Source organism: Chelonia mydas, chromosome 14 (genome assembly GCF_015237465.2).
Source record: "Chelonia mydas isolate rCheMyd1 chromosome 14, rCheMyd1.pri.v2, whole genome shotgun sequence".
Lineage (NCBI taxonomy): Eukaryota > Metazoa > Chordata > Testudines > Cheloniidae > Chelonia > Chelonia mydas.
Window position 1 is genome coordinate 42,231,032 of NC_051254.2, and position 20,068 is coordinate 42,251,099.

General features: G+C 61.9%; 2 protein-coding genes across 5 annotated transcripts; both read left to right on the top strand.

Moving 5' to 3' along the window:
• The first annotated feature begins 2,789 nt into the window (after nucleotides 1–2,789).
• On the top strand, nucleotides 2,790–5,357 carry IER3 (immediate early response 3). The gene is made up of 2 exons (XM_037914596.2): nucleotides 2,790–3,072; nucleotides 3,933–5,357. Exons 1-2 carry the CDS (start codon nucleotides 2,848–2,850, stop codon nucleotides 4,239–4,241), a joined length of 534 nt encoding a protein of 177 aa, XP_037770524.1. The 5' UTR covers nucleotides 2,790–2,847; the 3' UTR covers nucleotides 4,242–5,357.
• Nucleotides 5,358–8,930: 3,573 nt separating this feature from the next.
• FLOT1 (flotillin 1) lies at nucleotides 8,931–19,528 on the top strand. 4 transcript variants are annotated; one of them, XM_037914281.2, is made up of 13 exons: nucleotides 8,931–9,025; nucleotides 11,125–11,185; nucleotides 12,490–12,565; nucleotides 12,822–12,912; nucleotides 13,423–13,566; nucleotides 13,847–13,966; nucleotides 14,154–14,249; nucleotides 14,476–14,628; nucleotides 15,577–15,758; nucleotides 16,130–16,175; nucleotides 16,629–16,766; nucleotides 17,106–17,270; nucleotides 17,820–19,528. In XM_037914281.2, exons 1-13 carry the CDS (start codon nucleotides 8,984–8,986, stop codon nucleotides 17,850–17,852), a joined length of 1,347 nt encoding a protein of 448 aa, XP_037770209.2. In that variant the 5' UTR covers nucleotides 8,931–8,983; the 3' UTR covers nucleotides 17,853–19,528. The 4 variants fall into 4 exon arrangements, with proteins under 4 accessions (XP_037770209.2, XP_037770210.2, XP_043384987.1 ...); XM_037914282.2 differs by having other exon boundaries at nucleotides 8,939–9,025; nucleotides 17,722–19,528; XM_043529052.1 differs by lacking the exon at nucleotides 8,931–9,025 and adding an exon at nucleotides 9,984–10,100 and having other exon boundaries at nucleotides 17,722–19,528.
• The last annotated feature ends 540 nt before the right edge of the window (nucleotides 19,529–20,068 follow it).

The window sequence follows — 20,068 nt, forward strand, 5'->3', positions numbered from 1 at the left end:
TGTTACTCTTAACATCTCTTGCTAGCTGCAACTCCAGGTGTGATTTGGCCTTCTTGATTTCACTCCTGCATGCCCGAGCAATATTTTTATACTCATCCCTGGTCATTTGTCCAATCTTCCACTTCTTGTAAGCTTCTTTTCTGTGTTTAAGATCAGCAAGGATTTCACTGTTAAGCCAAGCTGGTCGCCTGCCATATTTACTATTCTTTCTACACATCGGGATGGTTTGTCCCTGTAATCTCAATAAGGATTCTTTAAAATACAGCAAGCTGTATTTTACAATACAGGAAGTGGGTTTTAGCCCATGAAAGCTTAGGCCCAAATAAATCTGTTAGTCTCATGCCACAAGGACTCCTCGTTGTTTTTCTGTGTGTGTGTGTATTCTGTGTGTCTATTGCCCAACTCACGGTGTGTGTGTATTTTCTGTGTGTGTCTATTGCACAGCTCCGTGTATGTGTGTATCTATATGGGGGGAGGTGTATATTCTCTGTGTGTCTGTTGCACAGCTTAGGGGGCTTGTGTATGTACTCTGTGTGTGTATTCTCTCGGTGTGTCTCTTGCACAGCTCAGGGGTGTGTGTATGTAGTCTGTGCATGTGAGAGAGAGTGTGTGTGTTCTCCATGTGAGTCTATTGCACTCCTGGAAAGGTGTATATACACAAACCCAGGAACCAATCCCTGCAACAAAGCCCGTTGCCAAGTCTATCCACATATCTATTCAAGGGACACCATCATAGGACCTAATCACATCAGCCACACTATCAGAGGCTCGTTCACCTGCACATCTACCCATGTGGTATATGCCATCATGAGCCAGCAATGCCCCTCTGCCATGTACATTGGCCAAACCGGACAATCTCTATGCAAAAGAATAAATGGACACAAATCAGACGTCAAGAATTAACATTCAAAAACCAGTCAGTGAACACTTCAGCCTCCCTGGTCACTCGATTACAGACCTAAAAGTGGCAATTCTTCAACAAAAAAACTTCAGAAACAGACTCCAACGAGAAACTGCAGAACTGGAATTAATTTGCAAACTGGACACCATTAAATTAGGCTCGAATAGAGACTGGAGTGGATGGGTCATTACACAAAGTAAAAACTATTCCCCCCTGCTAATTTTTTCCCCTGCTGTTACTCACAACTTCCTGTCAACTGTTTGAAATGGGCCACCCTGATTATCACCACAAAAGGTTTATTTTTCTCCTGCTGATAATAGCCCACCTTAATTGATAAGCCGCATTACAGTGGATATGGCAACCCCCATTGTTTCATGTTCTCTGTGTGTATATATCTTCCTACTGTATTTTCACTCCATGCATCCGAGGAAGTGGGCATTAGCCCACGAAAGCTTATGCCCAAATAAATGTGTTAGTCGGGTGCCACAAGGACTCCTCGGTTTTTTTGCTGATACAGACTAACACGGCTACCACTCTGAAACCTCTCTGTGTGTGTGTGTGTATTCTTGATGTGTGTTTATTGCACAGCTGAAGGGGTGTATATACACTCTGTGTGTGTGTGTGTATTCTCTGTGTGTGTCTATTGCACAGCTGAAGGGATATATACGTTGTGTGTGTGTGTCCTCTGTTTCTGTATTGCACAGCTGGGGGGGGGGGTGTACTCTCTGTGTCTATTCCGTGTGTGTAACACTAAGAATACACACACAGAGATATCTATTGCACAGCTGGGGGTGTATATACAGTGTGTGTGTATGTATTCTTAGTGTGTGTCTATTGCACAGATGGGGGGTGTATATACACTGTGTTTGTGTGTGTGCTGCACAGCTGTGGAGTGTATACACAGTTTGTGTGTGTTGCACAGCTGGGGTGTGTGTATACACTGTGTGTGTGTTGCACAGGTGGGGGAATGTATACACAGTGTGTGTGTTTGTGTGTGTGTGTGTTGCACAGCTGGGGTGTATACACTGTGTGTGTTTGTGTGTTGCATAGCTGTGGTGTGTGTATACTGTGTGTGTATGTTGCACAGCTGGGGGTGCATACACAGTGTGTGTGTGTGTGTGTTCCACAGCTGGGGTGTGTATACACAGTGTGTGTTTGTGTGTGTGTGTTGCACAGCTGGGGGTGATATACACTGTGTGTGTGTTTGTGTGTTGCACAGCTGCAATGTATACACAGTGTGTGTGTGTGTGTGTGTGTTTGTGTGTTGCACAGATGGGGTGCGTATACACAGTGTGTGTGTTTGTGTGTGTGTGTAGCACAGCTGGGGGTGTATACACTGTTTGTGTGTGTGTGTTTGTGTTGCACAGCTGGGGGCGTATACACAGTGTGTGTGTGTTTGTGTTGCACAGCTAGGGGTGTATACACAGTGTGTGTGTGTTGCACAGCTAGGGGTGTATACACAGTGTGTGTGTGTTTGTGTGTGTGTGTTGCACAGCTGGGGGTGTATACACTGTTTGTGTGTGTGTGTTTGTGTTGCACAGCTGGGGGTGTATACACAGTGTGTGTGTGTTTGTGTGTTGCACAGCTGGGCTGTGTGTATACACTGTGTGTGTTTGCGTGTTGCACAACGGTGGGGTTGCACACCCTGTGTGTACTTGCAGATTTCCTGCATTCCTTATTTCTTGCCCTGCCCCCACCGCTCCCCCCCCCCGAGCCCCGCCCGCTACGCATCATCCCCGCCCGGGCTCGGGGCAAGCACCGCGCGGCGGCCCGGGATTTCCCCGCGGTGATTGCAGGCTGAGCTGTCACCCCCGGGCGCAGCCAATGGGGCGCCAGGGGCGGGGCTCGCCCCATTCATAAAGCGGCGCCGGGCGGGGCGCGGGCAGTTGTTCGTTCTGCGCCGCAGCCGAGGACTAGTTCTGAAAATCGCGCTGCGCCCCGGTCTCATGAACGCGCTGTACGGTGCCACGAGCATGTGCTTAGCCTACGAGCCCCGGATGGCCGCCCTGCCCGGCGCCGAGCCCCCCCGCAGGGGCGCCGAGCCCCCCCGCAGGGGCACCGGCCCCCAGTACTTCACCTTCGACCCCCTGCCCGCGGCGAGCCAGACCCCTTGCCGCAGGAATCCGGCCCGGGGCAGGAAACGACTGCGCAAAGTGCTCTACCCCCCCGTGGTGAGTCTGTGGGGGTGGGGTAGAAGCCGGGACGCCTGGGTTCTCTGGGGCGTGAGGGGGGAGTCAGGACTCCTGGGTTCTCTGCGATGTGGGGAGGGGTCTTTTGGGTTAAAGTGGGGGGAGGGGGATCTACTGATCCATCCCCCCCTCTGTGCCTCAGTTTCCCCCGCTGTAGAAGTAGGCTACTGATTGCTCTCTGGGTCAGTCCCTGCTGCTGGAGGGAGGGTGAGGGTGGTGTAGCCTCTCCCCAGTGGAGGGGGGGGGTGTCTTGGAGCATGCTTGGGGGGAGTGGGGAGCTCAGACCTGTAGCCTGGCCCCCCTCGCTGTGGGGATACAGACAGTGCAGGATGAGTCACCCCATTACACCTACTGCTGCATGTCCCGGACAGGAAGCCCCATGCACAGGGGTCTCTGCCCCAGAGATCCCTGGCTGATGGGGGTGCTGCATGTGTCCCAGGCTCCCTGCTGTTCACAGCCAGGGGTGAGTCTCTTGCTAATCTGCCCCCAGCTGGGAGCAGTATGGGGCATATGACACACAGGGGGGATATCTAGATCATGCTCAGTGCAGTGGGGTTCAGGTTGCCTGCTCAGCTGCTGAGCCCGAATCTCAAGTTGGTTTGGTGGAATAGGGCATTGTGGGTAGAAGCAGAGAATTCTGGGTAACCAGGCTGTCCTCTTAGCCATGGTGGCTGGGTGTGGGGCCTTCTGGGTTGTGGGATTGGCCTGGGGCTGAGTGCCAGGGCATTCTGGGTAATCCGTTGGGTACAGGGCACTTGGAGTAGGACTGATGCGTTGTGGGTAATACATGGGTCCCCCTGCCAGCCAGGTCTCTAATGTCCTGTCTCCTTCCTCCTGACCAGGTGAAACGCTACTATCCAGCCAAAGAGCGCAGCAAGGCCAAGCGTCTGCTTTTCATCCTCCTCACCATCGTCTTCTACCAAGTCTATAATGCCGACGAAGACCTGGCCCTGGGGCCTGAGCAGGGGGTCCGTGACTGCTCTGCGGAGAGCGGGGGCTCCCGCGTGGAGACCCCCCTCTCGGAAATGCTCCCGACACCCCTGGAGGTCCCAGAGATGGCCAACGCTACCAGTTTGCACGGGGGCTATGCGGCTGTTGAATCCACCGTGGAAATCAGCCAGTTCCTGGAGCAGAATCCAGCTGCTTTCTGAGATTCCCCACCCAGCGTTTCTCAGGCCAAGACACCTAAGGGGTCAACTGGGCTGGGCTCCAGCCACTAATGGGTTAACCCCGCCTGGTCTTCGGCCAGCTCTTTCTGCTGCTGTCTCTGAACGAAGCCAGTGAAGAATCTGGACGGACGCTTGACGTCAACAGCAACGTGAAACCTCTCTGCAGCCGTGAGCAGGGAATTCCTGGCTCCAGCCATGACAGACATTGAGTTGGGGGGAGGGGTATTACTGACATAACTTATTAATATCTAATATTTATATTATTTATACATTTGTAATTTAAAGATTAGTGTGCTATTTAATGATCAAAGCCGGAACATGCTGGCGAGGAAAATGCTGCTTTAATCCAGGATGGAATAAAACCGTTAAATGTCCTCGTCCGTTTAAACAGGGACATGTATCTTGCTCTTGTTTCTCTACGGGGACTTTTAATTGATGTTTGTTAGTGCCGTTACCCCGGGAGGAGAAACCCCGCTCTAATTGGTAGCAAAGCAGCCCGAGGGATAGCTGGCTGCAAATCCCAGGGAGGTATAAAACTGGAAATGCTACTGGGCGGGGTAAAAAACTTTGATGGCCAAATGTGCTAGAATTCAACGCTACAGTTCTCCAGGCGGAGGCCGGGCTGGGTTGCTCTGTGGCAGAACAGCCTCTGACCCTTGGGTCTCCTATAAAGTAGCTACTTGATTGGGGCACAGAACGAAGGCAGTGCTGGCGAATTGGGCGGAGGGAGAAGTTTTGAGCCCGAAAAATGATTCGGGTGCTTTAAACCAGGAGCAAACAGGGATTTTCCTGACCCTGGGAGGAGGAGAGAAGTCAGAGGAAGAACAGCCCGCACGAAAAGAGCGCGGACCCCTCCGCCCTTCCCTCTCGGACCCCCCCCCAGCTATGTTTACGCCCGGGGTGTCTGACCAGCACGGTCCTGGTTGCTGTCTACGCTTACTGTGTAAGCTCCTGTGGATGCTTCGGAGGCCAAGACTCGCCCCGAACTGCCCAGACTTCAGGCTGATGTTTCCAAGGCGTTTTTGCCCCAAACTCTTTCCCGGACGAGTCGTCCAACCTGTGTATGTTCTGTGAACAAAATAAACATGTTGACTCCTGCGAGTGTGTCTGATTTCTGGGGGGCAGGGGGATCCCACATCCTTTGGGGGAGGGGGTCGGCGTTAGGGGCTGGCTGGGCCGAAGGCAAAGCTCAGCTCGCCTGGAGGAGCGCGAGGGTGTCAGGGCGCTGGAGGAAGGAGGAGATTGTGCTGGGAGGGGGCAAAGCTCAATTCAACTACAGGAGCATCCAAGGAGGGAGCAGGGGGCGGCCTTCACGTTCCAAGCCCCACCCACTTTCTGCATTACACCAGCTGGATACATTCTATGATTCTCATTGGCTGATGGTGGATCATGGGGGCGGGACCTTGAGAGAACTCTTCAGAGAGGCTAGTCCATTTCATAAGGGAGGGGTGCAGCCCCAGCCCTGGGCGGGAAGAGGGGTCCAGTGAATTAGAGCAGGGGGTGCTGGGAGTCAGGACACCTGGGTTCTCATCCTCAGCTGAATAGTAGAGTTATCTATTCTCCCCCCACCCCCCCCCCCGCCCAATCCACAAGGCTTGTTACCTTTGACAGAGTAACAAGCCTTGTGGGTAGGGGGGGAAGTGGTTGACATGATCTAACTTGATTTCAGTAAAGCTTTTGACACTCACATGACCACCTCCTACACAAATTAGGGAAATGCAACCTCGATGAATGTGGGTTGGAAAACAACTCCTCTCTGGGAGCGATCGGTGGTTCACAGTCAAGCTGGAAGGACATATCGAGTGGGGTCCCCCAGGGATCCGTTCTGGGCCCGGTTTTGTTTAATATCTTCCATCAATGATTTAGATCATGGCATAGAGAGTACACATAAAGTTTGGGGACAATACCAAGCTGGGAGGGGTTGCAAGTGCTTTGGAGGATAGGATGAAAATTCAAAATGATCTGGAGAAATGGTCAGAAGTAAATAGGATGAAATTCAATAAGGAGAAATGCAAAGCACCCACTTAGGAAGGAACAATCAGTTGCACACACACACCGAATGGGAAATGACGGCCGAGGAAGGAGAACTGCGGAAACGGATCTGGGGGTCAGAGTGGACCACAAGCTAGATATGAGTCAATAGTGTAACGCTGTTGCCAAATATATTAGCAGAAGTGTTGTAAACAGGAAATTAGAAGTAATTTTTCCGCTTTGCTCTGCACTGATTAGGCCTCAGCTGGAGGATTGTGTCCAGTTCTGGGCACCGCATTTCACGAAAGAGCTGGACAAATTGGAGAGAGTCCAGAGAAGAGTAACAACAACGATTAAAGGTCTAAGAAAACATGACCTAGGAGGGAAGATTGAAAAAATGGGGTTTGTTTAGTCTGGAGAAGAGAAGACCGAGGGGGGACATGAGAACAGTTTTCAAGTATGTAAAAAGTTGTAAAGAGGAAGGTAATAAATTGTTCTCCTTAACCGCTGAGGCTAGGACAAGAAGCAATGGGCTCAAATTGCAGAAAGGGCGGTTTAGGTTGGACATTAGGAAAAACTTCCGAACTGTCAGGGTGGTGAAACTCTGGAACAAATTGCCCAGGGAGGTTGTGGAATCTGTGTTGATGGAGATTTTTAAGAGCAGATCAGAGAAACACCTCTTAGGGACGGTCGAGATAATAGTTAGTCCTGCCTTGAGTGCAGGGGACTGGACTAGATAACCTCGCGAGGTCCCTTCCAGTCCAACCCTGCTATAACCCATATAACTACGGTTTACATTTAATTCTCTGGAGGTTTTCATTCTTCCTGGGTTTTTAATCATTAACCGTGATTTGACATGATTTAAAAATCAATCAAATCACCAGTTTAATGATACTTCCTGGTGTCCCGGGACTCTAAGCCGTCCCAGCGTATCTCCGAGAGGGTCTGGGAATCAGGGACTCTGTTGCACTGGACTCGACAGGGGGGTGTGTGTATCTGCCAACCAGCCTTTCTCAGCCCCGTCCCGCCATCCTTAGCTCCAGCAAATCGCTCCCTCTTGAGGGATCCATAGATCCGGTCTGTCTAATCTAGGTATGTATCCACCCGCCCCCAGCGGGATTGTTATCCATCTCTTTCTCCTCTGGGGTATTTTTAGCACCAAGCTCCCAGACAGCGAGGGCCGGAGAGGCTGGGCGAGCCACGCCCGGCGCCCTTGGCCACACGGATAAGCCCAGGGGCAATGACTGATAAGGGGCTATTCCAGGCTCTCTGCGGGGGCAGAGGAACTGCGGGTTCCTGCCGGTACCTGTCTGGGCCACGAGGGGAGGGTTATATATAGCGAGCACCCACGTACAGATAGCGTGTGTGGCAACGGACACTCAGCCCAGGGTGGCCTCAGCAGGACGCCTGGGTTCTCTCCCCGGCTCTGGGAGGGGAGTGGGGTCTAGTGGTTAGAGCAGGGGTGGGGGCTGGGAGCCAGGACTCCTGGGTTCTCTCCCCGGCTCTGGGAGGGGAGTGGGGTCTAGTGGTTAGAGCAGAGGTGGGGGCTGGGAGCCAGGACTCCTGGGTTCTCTCCCCGGCTCTGGGAGGGGAGTGGGGTCTAGTGGTTAGAGCAGGGGGGCTGAGAGCCAGGACTCCTGGGTTCTCTCCCTGGCTCTGGGGAGGGGTGGCGTGGGGTCTAGTGGTTAGACTGAGCAAGGGCGGCTCTGTGTGTGTTTTCATGGTCCAGCCTGGCTGGTGTGTGAGTCTGTGCACACATGCTGGGTCACACACACAACCCTCCGCTCTGCAGCTGAGAAAACACATGACGGAAAGCGCTGCCAGGGGCCCTGGGCTCAGGTTGAGGCCGGGAATTGCCCAAGCTCGTGGCTTCCGGGCTCTGCCTATCTGCACGGCTGCATTTCCTCATACCCCAGAGGTGAGAACCACACGCACACGAAAGGAAGCGGCAGAGCCCACATCCACCCCCCACCTGGCACAGAGAGCCCAGGGCCTAAATAAAAAGAGCCACAGGGGGACAGAGGAGTGGAAATACCAGCACTAGAAATACACAACTCTTCCCCCACCCCTCACACACACACACACCCTGCCCCTAACACACTCACTAGGCCAAGTCTGACTTGGGGACAGGGAATGGGGTACAGGGCCTGTCCTCTCTAGGGGGCAGCAGCTCCCATCCGGCCCCAGGGCGGGGGCTGGCCGGCTCAAGGGGGCAGGGAATGGGGCATGGGGCCTGTCCCCGCTGGGGGGCAGTGGCTCTGATCATTCCAATGAGTCCGGCTCCCTCCCAGCTGAGAACCTCTGTGTGTAACGAGTTTGCTGGCTCTCTGCCCATGTTACCAGCGCCCCCTCCCCTGCCCCCCACGCCCCCAGGCATTAACTGACCCCTGGCCAGCAGCCCCGGCAGAGTGGGTGGGGGTCGAACATGCCACCGACAGTGAGTGCCTCCTATCTGGCATCAGGGCAGGCATGAGAGGGGCTGGCTCGTGGGGGGGGGGCACTCTCTGCCACTCATTGCATGTTCTGCCCCTATTCTGGGGGGGACACACAGAGGCCTGGGGGGGGCGTTATGGGCTGGGCACCCCCCCCACACACACTCTGAAAGGAGTCCATTTTCTCCCCCATGTTCACACGATGCCCCGCCCGCTCCGGCGCTGGACGATTGGCCACGCGCGCCACCTGGTGGCCACCCGGTGCCCTGCCGGCCCTGGGCGCTGCGTGGCAGGGAACAGGGGAGCCAGCCAGGGGCTCCCATGCAGCCACCTCTGGGTGGGGACACGGCGGCCCGTTCGCAGGTGCCGCGCCCCCGAGTTTGGGACGGGAAGTGAGGCAGACGCCGCCTTGGGTCTTCCTGGAAGGGCAGGAGAAAGGGATGGGGGCTTCGGCCAACGCAGCAGGGTCGACTCACGAAATCCTGGTCCCCCCCAGCCCTGCCGGTGCCCCTCACTCCCGACCCACAGCCCCCTGCCAGCCCTGGGCCCCCCCCAGCCCTGCCGGTGCCCCTCACTCCCGACCCGCAGCCCCCTGCCAGCCCGGCTCTCCCCCCCCCAGCCCTGCCGGTGCCCCTCACTCCCGACCCGCAGCCCCCTGCCAGCCCGGCTCTGCCCCTCCCAGCTCTGCCGGTGCCCCTCACTCCCGACCTGCAGCCCCCTGCCAGCCCTGGGCCCCCCCAGCCCTGCCGGTGCCCCTCACTCCCGACCCGCAGCCCCCTGCTAGCCCAGCCCTGGGCCCCCCCCAGCCCTGCCGGTGCCCCTCACTCCCGACCAGCAGCCCCCTGCCAGCCCGGCTCTGCCCCCCCCAGCCCTGCCGGTGCCCCTCACTCCCGACCCGCAGCCCCCTGCCAGCCCGGCCCTGCCCCCCCCCAGCCCTGCCGGTGCCCCTCACTCCCGACCCGCAGCCCCCTGCTAGCCCGGCCCTGCCCCCCCCAGCCCTGCCGGTGCCCCTCACTCCCGACCCGCAGCCCCCTGCCAGCCCGGCTCTGCCCCCCCCAGCCCTGCCGGTGCCCCTCACTCCCGACCCGCAGCCCCCTGCCAGCCCGGCCCTGCCCCCCCCAGCCCTGCCGGTGCCCCTCACTCCCGACCCGCAGCCCCCTGCCAGCCGGCTCTGCCCCCCCCCAGCCCTGCCGGTGCCCCTCACTCCCGACCCGCAGCCCCCTGCCAGCCCGGCTCTACCCCCCCCCCCGCGGCTGCATGGATCTGGGGGGCTGGCAGGGGGGTCCCAGGGAAGCTGCTGCCCCGCCCGCGGCCAGCAGGTGGCAGCACCGCTCGGGCGCTGGGGAAACCGCGGGGGCTGACGGGATCGTGGCGGTCCCAGGAGGGTGGGGCGGGTCTGCAGCAGGGCGGACGGGGGGTGGCCGGAGCCAGAGACCCGGTCAGCAAAGGGGGGTCGGGGGGAGCCCGGGCCGAGAAGGGGGTCGGGGGGGGGGCTGCACGGGCCGAGAAGGGGGTCGGGGGGGGGCTGCACGGGCCGAGAAGGGGGTCGGGGGGGCTGCACGGGCCGAGAGGGGGGTCGGGGGGAGCCCGGGCGGAGAAGGGGGGTCGGGGGGGAGCCCGGGCGGAGAAGGGGGGTCGGGGGAGAGCCCGGGCCGAGAAGGGGGGTCGGGGGGGACCCCGGGCCGAGAAGGGGATGGGGGGGAGCCCGGGCGGAGAGGGGGGTCGGGGGGGGCTGCACGGGTGGGGGGCTGCACGGGCCGAGAGGGGGGTCGGGGGGGAGCCCGGGCCGAGAGGGGGGTCGGGGGGGGCTGCACGGGCCGAGAGGGGGGTCGGGGGGGGGGAGCCCGGGCCGAGAAGGGGGTCGGGGGGGAGTCCGGGCCGAGAAGGGGGGTCGGGGGGGGGGGCTGTACGGGCCGAGAGGGGGGTCGGGGGGAGCCCGGGCGAAGAAGGGGGTCGGGGGGGGGCTGCACGGGCCGAGAAGGGGGTGGGGGGGGTGCAATGGCTGCAGAGTGTGGACGGGGTTCATGGGTGGCGATGGGGGGTGTCTGGGTGGGGCCAGGGGTGCCGGCTGCCAATGCAGGGGCTGTTTGGGGGGCAGGATGAAGTGGGGCTCCTGGCCGGGGATCGGGAAGCCCAAGGGCGGACTGCAGGGGGCTTATGGGCAGCGGGGAGCACGGGCTGAGGTTGGGGTGCAGGGGCTGCATCGGTTATGAGTGGGGGGAACCAGCAGCGGCTCTGTGGGGCTCAGGTGGCAGGCGGGTGGGGAGCTCCCTGGGGCTCAGCTGGAGTCTGGCCAGGGGCGGGTCTGTAATTATCAGCCATCGGCTGCAGGGAGAGGGAAAATAGCCAGGACTCCTGGGTTCCCTCCCTGGCTCTGGGAGGGGGGTGGGGTCTAGTGATTAGAGCGGGGGGCTGGGAGCCAGGACTCCTGGGTTCGATTGAGTTGCTCTCATCTCTTTCAGGATCCCTCTGGCATCAGGATGTTCTTCACTTGCGGCCCCAATGAGGCCATGGTGGTCTCGGGTGAGTGGCCCCCCCCACTGGTCTCACATGGGCAGAGATGCTCCCAGGGTGGGAGCCTGATGCCGTCCCCTCCCCCTCCAGGGACCCCTAACACCCCAGGCCCACCCCCTCACTGCTGGGGCGGCCCGGCTGAGACCTGGGCCTAATGCCATGAGCTCGTTAGGAGCCTGCTCCCCAGGAGAAACCCGGACCAGGGACTGGAGTTGGAGACCCCGCCCCAGCACAGTGGGAGAGCTCCCCACATGCAGCCCCCCACTGATGGGACTCACCTGCCCCACAGGGGAAAGGCCTTGTGCCCTGTCCCCCGCCCCCCTGAGCCAGCCTGAAATACCCAGCAGTGAAGAGATGGGATCTGAGCCAGAGTGACATCACCTGCTCCCAGGGGATGGGGCGCGGGGCTAATCTGATGGTTAACGAATGCATCGCTAATGACCACTGGGGAGCAGCAAGGAGCAAGGTGGGGGCGGGGGATGAGCAGGGGGCGCTGGGCTGCAGGGAGCAGGGTGGGGGTCTCAGCAGGGGGCACAGGGAGCAGGGTGGGGGGCTCAGCAGTGGGTGCTGGGGAGCGGGGTGGGGGGCTTAGCGGGGGGCGGGGCGGAGGGCTCAGCAGGGGGCGCTGGGCTGCGGGGGTGGAGTGGGGGGCTCAGCAGGAGGTGCAGGGAACGGCGCGGGGGGCTCAGCAGGGGGTGCTGGGGAGTGGGAGGCGGGGCGGGGGCTCAGCAGGGGGCCCTGGGCTGCGAGGGGCGGAGTGGGGGGCTCAGCAGGGGGAGCGGGGTGGGGGGCTCAACAGGGGGCGCTGGGGGGTGGGGTGGGGGGCTCAGCAGGGGGCGCTGGACTGCTGGGGGGGGCTCAGCAGGGGGAGCGGGGTGGGGGGCTCAGCAGGGGGCGCTGGGCTGCAGGGGGCAGAGTGGGGGGCTCAGCAGGGGGAGCGGGGTGGGGGGCTCAGCGGGGGGCACCATGCTGTGGGAGCAGGGTGGGGGCTTGGCCGGGGCAGCTGTGCTCTGCTACAATTTTACCGGCAAGACTTAAAATCAGTCTGTCGCTCTGAAGTCGTGTGGCGACCCCGGTGTCCCAGCTGAGCTCACTTCCTGCCTCCTTAAAATTTCCCCGGTGGTTTCAAATTGTTCAGGATTCACGGCATGTTCCCCAGCCGCCCACCCCAGAGCTGGGTGCATCTCAACAGCAGGCCAGCCCGTCCCGTGCCGCGTGGCTGTTCCACGCGGCAGTTCCCCGGCTGTCCCACCCCAGAGGCGGCTGCATATCCGTGCCCAGCGGCGGCTAACGCTCTCCTCCCCTCCCCCTAGGCTTCTGCCGCAGCCCCCCAGTGATGGTGGCGGGGGGCCGGGTCTTCGTCCTCCCCTGCATCCAGCAGATCCAGAGGTGAGTCCCCGAAGCCCCCCCTCCACAGGGAGCCCTAGGTCAGGGCGCCCTGGCTCGTCCCTGTGCTCCCCAAGTCTGTAGGGGACCCCCCGTCACCCCGCTGGGGCAGGGGACAGGGGAGGGGTCAGAGCTGGGGCAGGAAGGGATCAGCGTGTGGGGGTGGGGATACTGGGCTGGTTGGGTCCATGGGCGGGGGGGTATCGGCAAAGGGCGTGGGGGGTGTCCCCTCTCCCTGACCCCCCTGCTCTCCCCGCAGGATCTCCTTGAACACGCTGACCCTGAACGTGAAGAGCGAGAAGGTTTATACCCGGCACGGGGTCCCCATCTCCGTCACCGGCATCGCCCAGGTAACCGGCGCCCCCTGACTCCGAGGTCGCCGCGGAAACCCCAGGGAGGAGGGAACAGCGTCCGGATCACCTAGGAAGCCAGCCAGCTACCCCGGTCTCCCCAGTGGTACCTGCCACTTCCACCACTCACCCCTGTATTTCCCCAGTGGTACCTGCCCAGCCTGGCTCATCCCCCCCATGTCTCCTAATGGTACCTGCCCAGCTTGGCTCCCCCCCCCCCCCGCCCATGCTACTTGCCCAACTTGACTTATTACCCTCCCCCCCTCCCCCCATTTCCCCATTGGTACCTGCCCAATGATGCCCTGGGACCACAGGGCCCTTGACCACCATGGATACGGTCTCCGGGCAACGGTTGTCTGGGTGCAAGCAATAGCCTCTTCTCTTAAAGGGGAAGGCGCCCCACCCCCGGAGCATTCCTGGGGTTCGCAGGGAGGGGGGGGGCTCCATTCCTGGGGTTCGCGGGGGCCGGGGGCTCCATCCCTCCCTCCTCTTGTCCCCTCGCTCCGGCAGGTGAAGATCCAGGGCCAGAACAAGGAGATGCTGGCGGCCGCCTGCCAGATGTTCCTCGGCAAGTCGGAGAGCGAGATCACCCACATCGCGCTGGAGACGCTGGAGGGGCATCAGCGGGCCATCATGGCCCACATGACTGTGGAGGTGAGGGGCCGGCGGCTGGGGGGTGGGGGGCAGCCCCCTGCTGGGCGGTCAGACCTGCTCCCCACCCCTGTGTGTGTCAGCGCCCGCTGCTGGGGAATCAGATCGGCCCCCCCTGTGTGTGTGTCAGCGCCCCCTGCTGGGGGTCAGATCTGCCCCTGTGTGTATGTGTGTGTGTGAGCGCCCCCTGCTGTGGGAATCAGACCCGCCCCCCCACCCCCCATGTGTATGTCCCAGCAACACCCCCGCCCCGACTCACCCCTTGTCTCCCCGCCCCGGGCAGGAAATCTACAAGGATCGGAAGAAGTTCTCGGAGCAGGTTTTCAAAGTAGCCTCCTCAGACCTGGTCAACATGGGCATCAGCGTGGTGAGCTACACGCTCAAGGACATTCACGACGACCAGGTAAGGGAGAACGGCGCCCCCTCCAGGAGAAAGGCCCCGGAGCCAGCCAGCCCCCCGCCCTGCCCCAGGGCGGATGGGAGCCGGCGCCCCCTAGAGGGGAATGGCCTCCAGCCAGGCTGCGGGGCAGGACTGAGGTGTCTGTCTCTGCTCCGTTCTCCCCCCTTCCCCGCCCCCGGTGTTGCCCCAGGATTATCTGCACTCGCTGGGGAAAGCCAGGACCGCCCAGGTGCAGAAAGACGCCCGGATGGGGGAAGCCGAGGCCAAGAGAGATGCCGGCATCAAGGTGAGCGCTGGGTGCATGGGTCTGATCCAGGGGTTGGGGATTCCAGGCTGACTGGGTCCAATCTAGGGGTGGGGGGGCACGGGCCGGCCAGCCTGCGGCTGCGACCCGGGGGTGGGGGGCACGGGCCGGCCAGCCCGCCCGTGGGTCAGACAGGGCAGGGGATACCAGCCGGCCCGTGGCTCTGATAGGAGGCGGGTTACTATGGGTCTGACCCCCCCACCTGCAGGAGGCCGAGGCGAAGCAGGAGAAGCTCTCTGCCCAGTACTTGAGTGAGATCGAGATGGCCAAGGCACAGCGGGACTACGAGCTGAAGAAAGCCACCTACGACATCGAGGTGAACACCCGCAAGGCCGAGTCCGACCTGGCCTATCAGCTGCAGGTGAGACGCCCCTGGGGACGGGGGTAGGGGGATCCGGGCCCCCCCCCCCCCCCCGATACCAGCCCACGGCCCAGGTGTCTGGGCACCATGGGACACCGTAGCCCGGCAGGGCAAGCACCTTGTTGTGATGGCCAACCCACAGCTGTTGACCTTTGACCCCTGCAACTTGACTCTGGACAGCCTGCTGGGTTGACCCTCTTGGCCTCCTTCCCTGCCCAATGACTCCATCCTCTGCTCTTGGCGTCCCCCCTAGGGGGGGCTGCAGGCCGGGATGGGACCCAGGCATCCGGGACAGCAGCACGGGGCTCTCACCTCTAGGGGGGGCTGGAGGCCAGGATGGGACCGAGGCATCTCTGGCCTCACACGTCTTCGCCGCCCAGCGGCGTCAACCACGACCCGTCCAATGGCACCGGTTCTGGACCTGTGACCCCTTTGTCCAGGCTGACCCCTCCCCCACCTCGCTGATGTCAGCTGTTGACCCTTGACACCCCCCGCCCCCATGGCCAAGTTGACCTCGTCCCTACCTCTGCGTGGTGTTGACTTTTGATCCGTCGTTGGGGTCAGTTCTTGACTTATCAACCCCCCAGTGTTGACCACAGACAGCCCCCAACGTTGACCTTTGACCCGCCTCAGTGGGATCTGCCCTTGACACCCCACACCCCATGGTGGTGTCCCTCGATTCCCTCAGTGTTGCCGGGTCTTGACCATTCACCCCTTGAATCCTCTCAACGGGGGTCAAATCTTGACCTACGAATGCCAGCAGGGTTGACCCATGACCCCCTCGACATTGACCTCTGACCTCTCTGGGGGCATCGGTTTGGCATGAACCCCGGGTGTCCGAGGTGGCGATGCCCATCAGCGCAGCCGATGTTTGACCCCTCGCCCCGTGGTGTCAGCTCCTGCTGACCGCCCCCCCCCGGTGGTGACCCCGGACCCCTCCCCGTGCAGGTGGCCAAGACCAAGCAGAAGATTGAGGAGCAGAAGATGCAGGTGCTGGTGGTGGAGCGGACCCAGCAGATCCAGCTGCAGGAGCAGGAAATCATCCGCAAGGAGCACGAGCTGGAGGCCATGGTCAAGAAGCCGGCCGAGGCCGAGCGCTACCGGCTGGAGAAGCTGGCAGAGGCCCAGAGGTAGCGGGGCGCCCTCCCAGCTCCCCTCTCCCCATGCCGCCCTCCAGCCACCCCCGAGACCCAGCTGGGCCGCCCCGTGATCCCTTCCCAGCCAGGGCCGCAGCTGCGCCCCGTCCCCCATCCGCCCTGGGGCTCCCTGCCACGGTACCCAGCCTCTAATCCCCCCACCCCATCCAGTGCCCCACACAACAAGCCTCATCCACCGCTCCTTCCCCTGAGCGCCCTGCTCACCCCTCGGCACCCTTCTTACCGGCTCCCTGCCCCCAACACCCCTGCTGCAAGCTCCCCACCTCTCCATCCTGCATCCCCCCCCGCCCCCCCACCGCCGCGCCGGAGTCACTGATGCTCCCCCTCCCTTCTCCCCTCCCCAGGTGCCAGCTCATCATGCAGGCGGAGGCTGAAGCAGAGTCCCTGAAGGTGAGTCTGCCGCTCGCCCCTCCCAGCCTTGTGATGGGGATGGGACCCAGGCATCCAGGACGGTAGCGCGGGGCTCTCACCCCTAGGGGGGGCTGCAGGCCGGGATGGATCCCAGGTGTCCGGGACAGCAGCGCGGGGCTCTCACCCCTAAGGGGGGCTGGAGGCCGAGATGGGACCCAGACATCCGGGCCGGCAGCGTGGGGCTCTCTCCCCTAGGGGGACTGGAGGCCGGGATGGGACCCAGGTGTCCGGGACGGCAGCGCGGGGCTGTCACCCCTAGGGGGGCTGGAGGCCAGGATGGGACCCAGGCGTCTGGGATGACAGCGTGGGGCTCTCACCCCTAGGGGGGGCTGGAGGCCGGGATGGGACCCAGGCGTCCGGGCCAACAGTGGTGGGCGGGGGTGCTATCCGCCCCCGGCGCTGACCACGCCCCCCCCCCCCACACACACACAGGTGAAGGGGGAGGCGCAGGCCTTCGCCATTGAGGCCAAGGCGCGGGCGGACGCCGAGCAGATGTCCAAGAAGGCGGAGGCGTTCCAGCAGTACCAGGATGCCGCCATGGTCGACATGCTGCTGGAGAAGCTGCCCCAGGTGAGGCCTGGCCGGGGGGAGGGCCGGATCGGCTCCTTGGGAGACCCTACAATAACAAAGCAGCCTAGTGCAAGCCCTCCCGAGAGTCCCTGTGAAAACAACATCCCCCCACACCCACCCAGCCCTTACAGAAAGCCTTAGCAACGTGGCTCACCGCCAGCGTTTAAGGTAGACCCTACAATCGCAAGCCCCAGCCCGCTTGGCCCCCAGCTCTACAATAACAAATCCGTGAGCACAGCCCCAGCCCATATGGGGGGCCCTGCGATGATAACCCAGCTGAGCCCCCAGCACTTGAGGGAGACCCTACAATAACGGAGCGGCGTGGCGCCCCTCCCGCAGGTGGCGGAGGAGATCAGCAAGCCGCTGAGCGCGGTGAAGAAGATCACCATGGTGTCGAGCGGCAGCCAGGGCGTGGGCGCTGCCAAGATGACGGGGGAGGTGCTGGACATCATGAGCAAACTCCCCGACACTGTGGAGAAACTCACCGGCATCAGCATCTCCCAGGTACCGGCGCCAGGACGCCTGGGTTCTTTCCCAGGGGAGGGGAGTGGGGGCTGATGGTTAGAGCGGGGTCGAGGCTGGGAGCCAGGACTCCTGTGTTCTCTCCCTGGCTCTGGGAGGGGAGTGGGGTCTGGGGAGGGGCTGGGAGCCAGGACTCCTGGGTTCTCTCCCCGGCTCTGGGAGGGGAGTGGGGTCTGGGGGTTAGAGCAGGGTGGGGCTGGGAGCTAGGACTCCTGGGTTCTCTCCCCGGCTCTGGGAGGGGAGTGGGGTCTGGGGGTTAGAGCAGGGTGGGGCTGGGAGCCAGGACTCCTGGGTTCTAGGGGAAGGGAGGGGAGGGCTGGGAGCTAGGACTCCTGGATTCTATCCCCAGCTCTGGGAGGGGAGTGGGGTCTGGGGAGGGGCTGGGAGCCAGGACTCCTGGGTTCTCTCCCTGACTCCCTTCCCCCATTGCTAGGGGGTCCAGAGGCGTCCGTGACTCTGTTCTGCGATCAGGGTTCCTGGGAGCGACGTGCTGACCCTGCTCCCCCTGTTGGTTTTGCCTCCTGCCCACAGATGAGTCAGAAGAAGCCGGGGCGAATGTCCTAGTTGCTGGAAGTCAGGGGGGGCTCTGCCCTGAGCTGCGCATGTCCCTGAGCCCCCGCCCTTCTCCTTGCTGTGTCTGCGTCTCGGGCCCCCACTCACGCTGGCTGCCCCCCTGAGGGGGCTCTGTGCGGGGCGCCAGCCACCAAGCCCCGTGGGTCAGTGCCATCTCCCGTGTACCCTCGCCAGCCCCCCAACCTCTCCCCCTCCCAGAAGAGCTGGGGGGGGCGTTTGCTCCTCACACCACCCTAACCTCGCCTGGGCCTTGTATTCCTGGGGGATCAGCCCCCCAGCCGTCTTCTCTTCACATCCAAGATCATCCTGAGGGAGAAGCTCCGTCCCCTCCAGCTCTGGAATGGCGGGTGCCGTGGCTTTATTGTCATTCGGGGGGGTGCCACTTTCCAGTCTGATTTCTCAAGCCCCACAGAGTGAGAAACAACCCCTTTACACTACAGGAAAGCTCGGGATTTCCTCTTTTCAATGCCACCAACCTCTTATTTCTACTCCTAATGCGGCCTGAGATATCTCCCCTTAAAGCCCCATCGTTTTCAGAAGCCTCTGGCTTCCTTTTCCCTTGCACCGGCCCGGATTTAGCGGCTCCTCTCTCTCGAGTGGCCAAACCCCCAAGTAAAAGGCCGATACCGGCCGAAAGCCAAACCACACCCGCCGCACGGGTCTGCCTGCTGAAGCCGGGTGGGAGAAGCGAGGCAAGAAGGTAATCGGACGGATGGCAAAGGGCAGAGCGTTCGTTTGGCATCGGGCTGGAGCTGTGGGGTGTGGTATTTCACGGCCGCCCGGGGCTGTAAACGCGCGAGATGCTCTTCCGTAGCACCAGTCCCGGCCGTGGGTCAGGAAGAGATGGGAGCGAACCCTTTTTTGGGGCGGAGATGGGGCAGAGCACCCAGGATCCAGTCGTCCCAGCGCCTCTGGATGTGGGGTGCAGGTGGGGGGATCTCATCGCCACTACGGGGCGCAGGATGGAATGGAGCGGTTCTTTCCCCGGGGGCGGGGGGGATTTCAAGCCCCTGCCCCCTTTCGCCTCTCCAACTGGTTTTTCACTCACGCTGTGTGGCCAAAGTAAACTCTTCTGCCCCTCCCCCCGCCCCCCCCCCGGGGAAAGTCCCCATTCCCCATCCCCTTGAGCCAGCCGGCAACCCGTAGAGGGGAAGGGCCCTGTGTCCTTTTCATTGACCCCGTCAGTCCCCTGCCCTGGGGCTGGTGCCCCCTTGAGGGGAAAAGCCCCATATGTGTACACAGCCCCCAGCTGCTATACCCCCCTCCACCACTAGGGGTTCCCCCTCCCTCATGTTTCCCCTTCCTGCAATGTGCCCCCCACCCCCGAGACATTCCCAGGCTTCAGGGCCGAAGGGGGCCTAATCCCTCCTTCCCCTGCCCTGGGGCTGGTGCCCCCTCGAGGGGAAAAGCCCCCTGTCTGTACACAGCCCCCACCCAATCCCTCCTTGCCCTGTCCTGGGGCTGTGCTGGGGTGGGGGTCCCAGAACCTGGGCCACGGTCCGTGGCTCCCCCCTCCGACCCTCTGTGTGTGCTGGTGCCCCGAATGTGTGGGGCGCATGAAGGTGCCTTCTCTGCCCTGCCCCCCCCCCCCCCCCCCGTGTAAGTGAGCCTGTGTATATGTCGCTGATACCTGTCCCCCCAGCCCATTAAACGTCCTGGTGTGTGAACGGCCCCGTCTCCTGGTGCCTCATTCTCTTGGGGTGGGGGGGTCCGGGGTGGGGACAGAGAGCTGGAGCGTCAATGGGGCAAGGGAGCTGGGGCAAAGCACAGCGCCCCCTGCCAGGGGGGAGCACCCCCCCAGCGCTGCACTGGGGCATTAGGGCCAGCACTGATGGGGGGGGGGGGCCTTCCTGAGCCCCTCCCCCCCCCCCCAGCACCCTGCCCCAACTCCACAAGCAGTCACTGGTGCCTGGGTGAAAGCCGGTTGTGGGTTATCCAGATCAACACCCCCACCTCCCCCCCCGGCCCCCCCGCAGCTTAGGGGAGGGGGGGCAGTGTGGTCTGCCGGGAGGGGGCACAATCCAGGTGCTGTTTAAGCTCAAAGAAACCTGGCTGAATTAATTGGGGGGTGGGGGTGGCGATGAGGAACATCTGCCCCAGCCTCCCCCCGCACTCCCGCCCTGCAGCCCCGGGCCCCTGCCAGCCCCCCTCACTCCCGACCCACAGCCCCCTCGTGTTTAATGTAGAGCGGGGGGGGGGGGGGGCAG